A 10,666-nucleotide genomic window follows, 5' to 3' on the forward strand; every position below is an offset into this window, starting at 1 on the left:
TGTTTTATTTTTGGCTAAAAAGAAAAGGCATCAAACATAGGCATCATAAGTTGCTATGCTGTCCACATGACAACCATGCTATTGCAAACCGCACGTGATATTGCCAAGAAAAATATATACTGCGGAGACAAAAGTCACACACACATGGACAGAAATGAAGTACTCTACAGCACTTGCATGCTTACCCCAGAAGGAAAGAGCAGGGCATTTCCAAGCTCATTGCCAGTCTGACACTCACAGACAAGCTCTGCTCCATCTCGCAGCAGAGATTGAGCCGTTAGCACGGTGCCCTTCTGGACTCTAACTACTGGCACTGGCCACCTCCACTGCAGAACAGACATCAGGTAGTATCTCCATCCTCTGTTCTCACACTGCCTTCCTGCTCCAAATCCAACTCCAAGCTTTGTGCTGGAACAGCACAAAATGTATGCTCAGCCATACATTCTCTTTTGCCATCTCAGCTACACAGGAGAAAACCTCTGGCAGATAAATAGAGAAAGCAGTTGAGGATAGAGATATCTCGATCATCATGGGGAAAAGGTTAGAGAAACTCAAATATTTCAACAGACACTTGCCAGAAAACCAATTTTAAAAAGCCTGCAGCCTCTAAACTATGGTATCATCCAGCTTCTACCTTAGGGATGCATCCATATTAGCATTTACTGCATTGCAGGGTTCACTTCAGGTTTAAATTAGTTTTGTATCTATACTTGGATTCTTGCAATATCACCCAAGCTCCGGTGCAAAGAAAGCACCTTCCTGGTAAACAAAGGTTGAAGTTATGCATTAGAGCAGCATGTGTCTCACCCCACCTGTGATGGTGGCACAAGGCCCTCCTGTGGTTAACACTCTACACATCCACAGCGCACGCCTAGGCCCAGCAACTGATGAAAACACTGGTCCTGGAACCTAACAGGTCACACCGCAAATCAAACCCTGATTCCTTCCTCTTTGTGCCACTTCAGTCAGTAATACGCAGCCTAAGTTTCCACAGGCAACTCGCCTGAGTCCCGCTATCATATTGCTCAAGCTGAATAGGCTTTCTGGTCTTTTATCTCTGCCCAAAACAATTCTAAAATGCCATTAACTAACATACATTTACCGGAACTAGCACACAACTTCAAACTTTCACCAAAGAAAACATTGGTAAGTCAGAAAATTATTTCCAAGGACTGTACATACTAGTATTATGGAATTCAGTGAGGAAAATTCAGTGTTGAAAAGTCTAAAACCAAAGTTATAGATGGTGCAGTACTGTGGACTTTAACAACTTGACATCATGCTGTAGCCTCACTAACTTTCCTCATACACTATGATGGCTAAACAGGGAAAAAAACCCAGGCATCTGCAGTCAATGTAGAGATCGTGTAGGTAGAATGAGGCACAAAACTTCATGCTGTCCTTGCACTGTTGAGCTCCTGACCCTCTCACTGCAAACAGAGTGATTTGACCAATTCAGAGGTACAATGAAAAATTTAGTCTACGATTTTATAAAAGCACAGAGATCCCATAGAAAGATATGTATGTACCTGTCCAGCAAACATTCCTGTCTTTTCTATTCGATTTTGTGTGTTGTTGCCTTTCTGTACGCTCATGAACACAAACAGTAAGTTTGGCTGCCACACGTACACACACACACGTGTGCATACATGCATTCTGTCACTCCATTTGTGCAGTCCTGCATATATTTATAAGTGAGCTGATATTCCAAATCAGCTCAACGTAAATGAACTCCTGTAGTGCATATTTGTTCAACTGGGCAAATATGTCAGCCTTAAATGCCTGCATTTATATTTATACCTCTGTGACATGAATTATGCATATGCATATATTAGTAAGCTCTCTTTCTCTTCTATTAAGCTTTGGGCTGGTCCCTTAGGAACTCATTATCTACAGTGAGTTTCACAAGGGTTTGATGTGACTCTACCAGAATTGTTATTGTATTGTACCTTCCCAGAAAGATTGTGATACTTTTCCCAGACACCTACAGTTCAATTCAGTGTCGACTATTTAATTGTCTAATAGCAGTGAGCATTTTTCCCACTAAGCCAAAATAGTGAAATTGAATTATCAGGAACATTACCGGGGTGGTTTTTTTCAGAGACAGACAGAGCCATTAAACTAGCACTTGGACGGGTACTACTAGAAAAATTTCAGTGCTGTTCTTTCCCCTGGCAAGCCGCTTCAACTTACTTTTCTGTTTTCAAAGTAGGTTTTGCTTTTGCTTTTTTTAACTGCCCTGGGATGGCAACTTTGCCCAATGTCGGCGCCGATGTGGGAGATGAAAAGCAGCCCCCAGTTCAGTCGGCATATCCCGCTCAGCGACAAATACCCTGGTTAGCGGCTGAAAGGCAGCGAGAAAGCTTGTGCATCACCGCCCGTCACCTCCGAGCCTCGCCCCAGCAAGGCAGCGGGGCGCAGTAGGCCACAGCACCCCTCTCACGCCAGTAACACTCCAGGCCGTGCCAGCAGCACATCTGGTGCGGCTTTCCCCACGTCCAGGCCCTCTGCTTGGGTGCCATCGGGGGGGACCAGGCACCATTGGCCGCGTCCCTGGGCCATGGCTCCCCCGCCCTGAGGAGGTGCTGGCAGGTTGGCTTTTTCCCCACTCCCACGACGCGTGGCACCTTCCCTACCATGGGATGTCATGACTTTTCGCTGAATTTCTTTCTTTCGTGAAGTCTCCCGGCGTGGGGCGCGGCAGGCTGGGCCGCCCCGGGGTAGGCAGGGGCGGCGGGGGCGCTGAGGGGACGCTGAGGGGGCGCCCCACGCGGCGCCTCAGCGCCCTCTACCGGCCGCCGTGGGAAGAGCAGCGGGAGCCCCGTCCCGCTCCGGGCAGCGGGGCCGAGCCGAGGCCGGGGACGGAGCCTGAGCGGGGTGCAGGGGAGCACCGGCCGGGGGGTGAAGGGATGGGGAAGAAGGGCAGCTCCCTGCCCAAGGAGCCCCCTTCAGCTGCCGTTTCGGCTCGGTCCCGGCCGGCGCTCCCACATCGTCCGCAGGGCCCGCGCAGCACACCTGGCTCCCAGGAGAATCTCGGTGTCTTACACGAAAGCCGGGCTGCCCGGCTCCCTTCCCGGGGCAGGAAAAGCAACCTGCGGGGCTCGCTTGCCTCCAAATTGTAAACTTAAAAATTAAGACACAAACTCGGCACGGTCACGCCGGACCCTAGCGCTTGGTCTCGCGAAACTGCTGCTCCTGGAGGCGGTTCGGGAAGGTACGGGCGGGTATTTGCCGGCTGCGGGGTGGGCTACCCCAGCGAGCCCCCCCAGGCGTTGCAAGCGCCCCTCCCGGCCCGGCCCAGCCCCGTCCCGGCCTCGCCGCGGCAGCCCCGGCTTGGGATTTCCTCTCCTCCCCTCCCCGAAAAGGAGGCGGCGGACTTGGCGGGCATCGCTGCTGTCCCCGCAGCGGCCGAGAAAGATGTTTGAAGGTGTCCCCAACCCCATCCCCGAGTTTCTCGCGGGGGGATCATCCGTGGCTTTCTGTTTGTGGTTTGTTTTAAATAAAAATGACCGCCTCATCTTCCTAAGCAGAGGCGAACGGGTTGGCCCTGGGGAGGGAAGGCTGGAGGCGCTTGTGCCCTTCGGGCTCAGCTCGCAGGAGGCTGCAGCGAGAGGAGCCCAAGCCCCCAGACCCCACACCTCCCACCGCCAACAAGCGCGCTCAGGAGGAGCCCGCCCCGCCTGCCGCAGCCCGGCCAGAAGCCTCTCGCCGTGGTATTTGGGCTGGTATTTGGGGGGGGGGGGGGGTATTCACCCCGTCAGGAGCAGTTTTTTAATAATATGCAAGCCAGCCTGGGTTTCCAGCTTGTCCGTGCCCAGGGCGAGCGCTTCCGTCCAGAAGGAGCCGAGAGCGATCGGTGGGGCCCGGCCCGTCGGGCAGGGCGAGCCCCACGCGGCGCCCCCGCTCCCCCCACAGCGCCGCGGCCGCGCCGGCCGGCAGGAGGGCGGGGAAAGAGCCCCGCTCCCCCCCGTGAAGCACATCCACACCCACACCCACACCCCGGTCCCGGCGGCGAGGGGCGGTGGGAGCGGGGGGCTGAGCGGGCGGCGGCCCCGGCCTTGCGTCAGAGCTGTGCAAACACCGCCGCGGCGCCCGCCGCTATTTAAGGGGCCGAGTCTGAGTCGCCCCTAACTTCCCTGCCTGGGCACACACCGGCCTCGCTCCCTTCTCGGGTCCGACCTCGGAAAAGCGCAGGGGAAAGGTAGGAAGCACCTGTCACCCCTCCTCTGGCTGCATCTCTGCGGGGGGGGGGGGCGGCGAAATGGGGGTGTCAGGCTCCTACCTGTGCGGCGGCTCTGAAGGCATCCCGCCCTTTGCTGGAGAAAACGCACCCGGGTCCGGCGGGGGGAAAAGGAATTCAGGCTGCCCCCGACCGGGCGCCGGGGTACCGGACGGTCCCCAGAGCGGGGCGAGGGTGGGCGGGGAGCGGGGGGCTGCCCGGCGGCGTGCCGCCCGGGGCGCTCCCGGCAGGGCGAGCCGTCCGCCTGAACGGGCACGCTGCCGAAGAACCAACTACCTGGGATGGGAGTTTGCGTTTGGAGACGTTAATATGTACATGAATATATATACACACACACATAAGATATACAGGGAACAGGTCGGTTGAAAAGATCTCTCTGTAGAAGGGACGGGACACAACTTTGGTTTCTAAGTACCAAAACCTACGTGGGTACATCACTAATAACCGTGCTGGAGCGACATTTTGACATTTTTCATTCGTCTCCTAACAATACAAAAATAACATATTTTATGCATTGCAAATGTTATCATTCCAGTGTATGTGGTGGGCAAATAAACTTAATTTTCTCCTCTTTTAAAATTAAAATATTAAGTTCGGTATACTGCTCAAAAAATTAAAAAAATCTCATATAGATGAGATAATTTTTGTATATTTATAAATGGAAATTACCTCTATAGCATTAAATACAAGATACTTTGTTTTTTTCTAATAACTGAGAGTACTTTTCATGTTTCCAGAAAAATACTATTTCGGCTTATATGATCAAACAATCTAGTAAAACGACATCATTTTGTCTAATACTTGTTTAAGAAAGCAGTAAAAAAATTGTTACACTTGAATTCTCTGTTTTACGTGAAGAAGAATATTGCTAAGTTGCACATTATTTCTTACAGCTTTTAACTAACCAGCTTTTACCACCTCAGCTTTTAGATCAAATGCTTGGGGTGGGGTGTAAGATTTTGCTTTTTCTTTCCTTGGGACAAGTTTTTGTTTTTTCTTTCTGTGTATGACAAGGTGAAACCTCTTGAACACTGAAGTTCAGACCAATGAAGGGCTGATAGAGTAAAGGCTCTTCATAGACTTGTCAAAACTGAGTATTTGTAATAAAAGCAAATTTTAGTACAATAGCAAAATACTGTAGTGTTTGAATCCTGCAGTTTTTCAGAGAGCTAGATTCATATCCGTTAAGTTTTAAGGAAATACAGCTTCCAAAAAAGAAAAGCAAATAAGAATTGAGTAGATCAGGGAGACATAGCAAATACTACAGTGAACTAATTGTATTCCTTCCAGTGTGTCTTCCTGTTATTGAGGGGTATTTAACTATTTGTGTACATGTTTTCCAACTTAAGACAGATCCCACAGTTACCTGCATTAAAAAAAAACCCAACACAACCCTAGTGTGCTCAGAAACCAGCACCCCCAATAGAAAATGGGGGTAGGGACAACATGAAACGTAGTAAATCTGGTAATTTTAACAGCCTATTGTTCCTTTTCTCTCCAGCAATGTACAGCGGTATATGCATCTGTGTGTTCCTCGCTGTGCTCTCAGCGAGCTCTTTCGGACAGCAAACTGTGGGCTCGCACAATGGGAATCCACTGGCTGCTGAGCTTGAGCAGGGCTTGACAGAACAGCACCGGCACGTCCGCGCCCCTTCGTCTGCTGGCCCGCTGAAATCTGTGCCGCGGCTGGATGGAAGCATTGACCAGAGAGCTAACATCGGTGCTTTGTTGGCCAAGTATCTCCAGCAAGCCAGAAAAGGTACTGGTTATAGCTTACTCACTGTGCTGCTTCTGTGCCAGTGGAATTTCCTGCAGGGGTACCCAGATGTTAAGATAACCCTGTCATCAGCTAGCATGAATTCCTAAAGAAGACAGGACGTAGATTTTTGTCTGGTTATTCCTGAAGTAGAGAGCATTCTCTTTCTCATTTACTGCAAAACTCCTCTCTTGCAAAACAAGAAAAAAGACTTGTACATAGCAGCCACTGACTGAGCGCTGCGTACAGGTAACCGAAGGAAATGTAACCTACCTGTCAGGTCATAGTTCAGCTTTTATTTTTAACTTACTATTTTCATAGCCTTATAATTATTTTGGTATTATTTTCAGCATGTTGTATCTCAGATAAAATACGGTAATTGCATTTTCTTCAAACCTTTTCATTTAGTTAACCTCCTCCGTTTTTTAAGTTAGAAGAGCAGGAAAACTTTTCTGAGGCTAAATGCAGACCAAATGGCTAACATGACTTCAGCCAGAAATACCTGTACCAGGGAAATCTTCTGAGTATTGGATTTTCCATGTGTTTGTTCCCAGAGGAAGTTACAAAAGTATGAAAGCTTTTGAAAGATCAGAACTCTCATTTACGAGCACAGTAACTAAAAGCAGTGATAAGTAAAAGCACATTTGCTTCAAAACATGTGAATTCCTGTTAGGTTTTTGGTCTCAGGCAGCCTGGGAACACAATATTGCAGTTAGTTAAAACCTCCATGGCATTTGTAACAAGAGCATGAAGCGCCGGTAGAGTAGTGGAGTTGAAGGGCTTCATTCTTATGTGATTTATTAGTCACTTGAGGAAACAATTGGGTTACACGCATGAACTAGCAAGAGAAAAAGTAAAGCTGTCCCTGCTGACGTCTTAAAATATACATTTTACATAGACGCAAACACCTGCTTTCTGTGCTACCAGTAAAAATGAAGAATCAAAATCATTTCCCGCTGAAACTCCCCGCAAGAAACCATTTTTCCTTTTGAACTGTCTCATCCCTGTACTGCTTTGTATCTCAATAGAGTAACACCATGGGCAGCCTAATTGCCGTGGCCTTTTGACTGCCAACCTCAGCAAACGCCACTACACAAATCTTGTTTACTTGTGATAGCTTCGCTTTGGTCTGTCCACTGTGCTGTAGGGAAAGACAACATCTGAGAAGCAAAGAGGGCTCAAGGGAAAGGCAGTATTGAGGATTACCTGGACATATAGACATTGAGAAATTAATTCACTCCCAGTCCCAGACTGTGCTTAGGGTAAAATTCACTTTATATAAGAGCTTTCTCCTCTCCTGTCTCTCCGCACAACCTCATGCAGATCATTTAACCCTCCCCTCTTGATAGCCTCACCGCTGACCTCTATGCTAGGCATAATCCTATTCTTATTTTTGGTGGTGGTCTGCAATCAAGAGATGCCACATGTATTTTACATGTATTTTTTATGGCTGCATTACATATGCAGCCATACGCATTCATCTGTGTGCATAAAATAGGGCCAAATCAGAAACAACAGAAAAAGAATGACTTTTAATATAGCCTGAGAGACTTCATCTTCTGTTACCTATTTGCACAATATCCATTAAGGAACTTCTTTTAGCAGTTCACATAATCTAATGGAAAGAGAGTTCAGATATGAAATTCCACAATTCAGCGCTACAGTTAAAGCTGTTACTGAATAAGAATCTTATTGCAGGAGTCTACAAAGCGGAATCCTCATTACCTCTCCCTGCTGTACTCATTGTCACCCACCTACACAGAAACCAAACTCCTTATTCTAGTTTATGTGGCCATTATATTCTCTTAAATATCTGGCTGACATTTCCAAATAGCTTAACCAGATGAAGTGAAAAAAACACTTTGGATTTAAGATATCTTTTTAGTAAGTATTAATATGAGGGAAAATTTCCTGCATACACGTTGACACATATAATTAACTCTACAAAGTGTACTTGCTACTTACAGAAGAGAAGATTCACAGGGACAAAATGATATTTACTTAATTTATAACAATACGTAGTGTTCCCATCAAAACATTATGTCCTCATTTAACATAAAGGGTCTGGGCAACACTTCAGAAATCTCTGCAGAACTCTCACATCTACTGTATTAGCCACTGTTAACCTGTCTAAACCATAGTACTCACTAGAAAATTCCATCTGGGGGAAAGAGAGTCTGGGCATTTGCTAGTGTTAGCAGTCATCGCTGCTGGCATTTGCCCTTGTGTTTAATAGAAAGGCTGATTTTGGACAATACTTCCAGTTAAACCAGTGACAGAGTTAACTTCTCTCAAGAGGTCAGAGGTAGATGGTGGCCTCGTAACCAAACTGCAGCGATGTTGAACATTGATTCTGCAGTGTCCACAGGACATCTACGGTGGTTCGAGGAAAGGTAATTAAGGTGCTGCTAAGAAATTCATTTTACTGTTTGTGACCCCTAGCTTTCAATCAACGTCATCTGCAGGCTTTCGGCATGAACCTGGCACCGTGTAGAAGAGACGTCGTAGCTGTCAAGTCAGTGACACGCACATTTGCGATCCTCTAAGGAGCCCTTGCCAGGCCAGATCGTAATGGCACCGGGGAAGCCATTACAGCCCACAGGTCACTGCAGGCTCAGGCGTCTCTTAAATACCAACATCCGAGTGGTGGTTTTGCGCTGTCTTAGCCCTGCCTGCTTATAGTGCCAAGAAGCCATTCACATCAACTTAATTACGCATTTGGAATTATGAATGTGAATTTCATGGGTTTCGAGCGTTTAATGGTAGACATTCTTTTCTAGAGATAATTAAATTTTTTTTGCCATTTTGTTTTAAGCAAATGTCTAAAACATGGCTGGTTTCTTTTTTTGGTACCTTTAACTCTCTTATCCCTCTGCAACCACTAACAAAGCAATGCAGTTGGTTTTGGTTTTAATGGATCATGTTCATTATAAATCATGACACGAGGAAAACCTTGAAATATAAAAGCGCAGTCTCACCAAAGGTTCCCTCAAAACACAAGAGACCGTGTAGGGCAATTGTCTGGATTTGGATTCGTGGGGTTTAATTTGGGCTTTTTTTCCTTTTTTGATCTGTTCAAGTATTCCTCAAGCCTCAGTCTACATTGAACACTAAGATATTGAATCTGGTCCTTCCTCACTCAAGGCTTAAGCTTAATCTAATTATTGGCATATGTCGATTTTGGCTGTTGTCAGGGAGTACAGAGAAAAGTAAGTCACCTTTCCCTGCATTTTTAGTTACATAATGTGATGATGTCAAAACAGAGGATTACAGGCCTTTTTTTAAAGCGTAAATTCTCCTTGCAAATAGTTTGTGTCTCTGATGCCCTAAGCAAGGAAGAGAGAAAGGCTAAGGCAAGATCAGAGATCAGCATCCAGCCCTGCTGTGAAAAGAATTATGAACGCTTTGGATGAGCAATGAAAGTATCACTGACGTAGTAACAAGCCCTGTGTCATTCCAGCAATAGACATCTCTAGTTATAAATTCCAGACACAACTTTTTTCAATTTCAGGACTATTCCCACTTCTCTACAAAACCTTGGATTCAGAACTCTACCCCGCTTGTTACTGAATTTGCACCGTAAGAGCTGCTGTACTTAGATTTATGGCTCTTCAAGCAACACGGGACTGTGGTGGGGTCCTGCCTCAGGCCTGAGTCTGCTCTCAGGCAGAGTTATTTTGCCTCTAGGGCAGCTCTCCCAATACCAGCAAACAAGGGCATGGTCTTATAGGAAGAGTGAGAAATGGTCTGGACTTTTTTCTCTCTCTAATGAAATAGGAAGGAAAAAGGAGAAATGCGCCCATACTCCCTCCTGGCTGCCAGGAGGGAGAAAATGATCTGTTTATTTTACAATAAACACTCAAGCCACTTTCAGGACATTACCCATAATGTTTCTATGACATTTTCCCCAATGACATGATATGGTGTTACATGGTCTGTATTAAGTCAAACAGTTTCAACTATTGCATGCGTCTGCTAATTGAGTACAAAACAGATCAGAAAATGGATGAACCTGAAAAAAATGTGTCCGCTTACTCTCTGCTCTCCCAAACACTTTTTCTTTAGGTCCCACTGGAAGGCTCTCAGTTATGGGAAACAGGGTACAGAGCATTGATCCTACGCACAGGATAAATGACAGAGACTACATGGGCTGGATGGATTTTGGACGCCGCAGTGCTGAAGAATACGAATACTCCTCCTAAAGAACAGCAAACTATAGCAACAGAAAAAAAAATTTAAAAAAATCACACTCCCATGTCTGTACAGAAAGAGAAAAATTAATTTGTTGTCCTCTTCGAATCAGTGTTTTAAAATATATCATGTATTTGATGTAAATTTGTCTGTAAGACTATACAATGCAATACATACATATGCAGAATTTTCCAGAAAATCTTCTCTTTCTTTTGTGGTTTCTCATCCACTGATACTATATTAAAATGATTTCACTTATCCCTTCTTGTCCTGTCACCACACGTTGCTGGGTGTCTTACTATAAAGAGAGGCAGGAAGATGCCTTCACTCTGCAATGTAAATATATTCCATGCGCCGAGTAGTCAGACAAATGAGCCACTTTTTAGAGAAATCTTGTGACAGTCCCAATAGCTGTGAACTCTAAGGGGAACGTGTCCAAATAGAAACACGACAGTACAGTACTGCCAGAAAAGACCAGC

At 46.3% G+C, this 10,666-nt stretch overlaps 1 protein-coding gene across 1 annotated transcript; it reads left to right on the top strand.

Moving 5' to 3' along the window:
* Positions 1–3,844: 3,844 nt before the first annotated feature.
* Positions 3,845–10,448, top strand: CCK (cholecystokinin). The gene is made up of 3 exons (XM_054817013.1): positions 3,845–4,201; positions 5,742–5,999; positions 10,062–10,448. Exons 2-3 carry the CDS (start codon positions 5,744–5,746, stop codon positions 10,196–10,198), a joined length of 393 nt encoding a protein of 130 aa, XP_054672988.1. The 5' UTR covers positions 3,845–4,201; positions 5,742–5,743; the 3' UTR covers positions 10,199–10,448.
* Positions 10,449–10,666: the final 218 nt, after the last annotated feature.

The sequence above is a fragment of the Grus americana genome, chromosome 2 (assembly GCF_028858705.1).
Source record: "Grus americana isolate bGruAme1 chromosome 2, bGruAme1.mat, whole genome shotgun sequence".
Lineage (NCBI taxonomy): Eukaryota > Metazoa > Chordata > Aves > Gruiformes > Gruidae > Grus > Grus americana.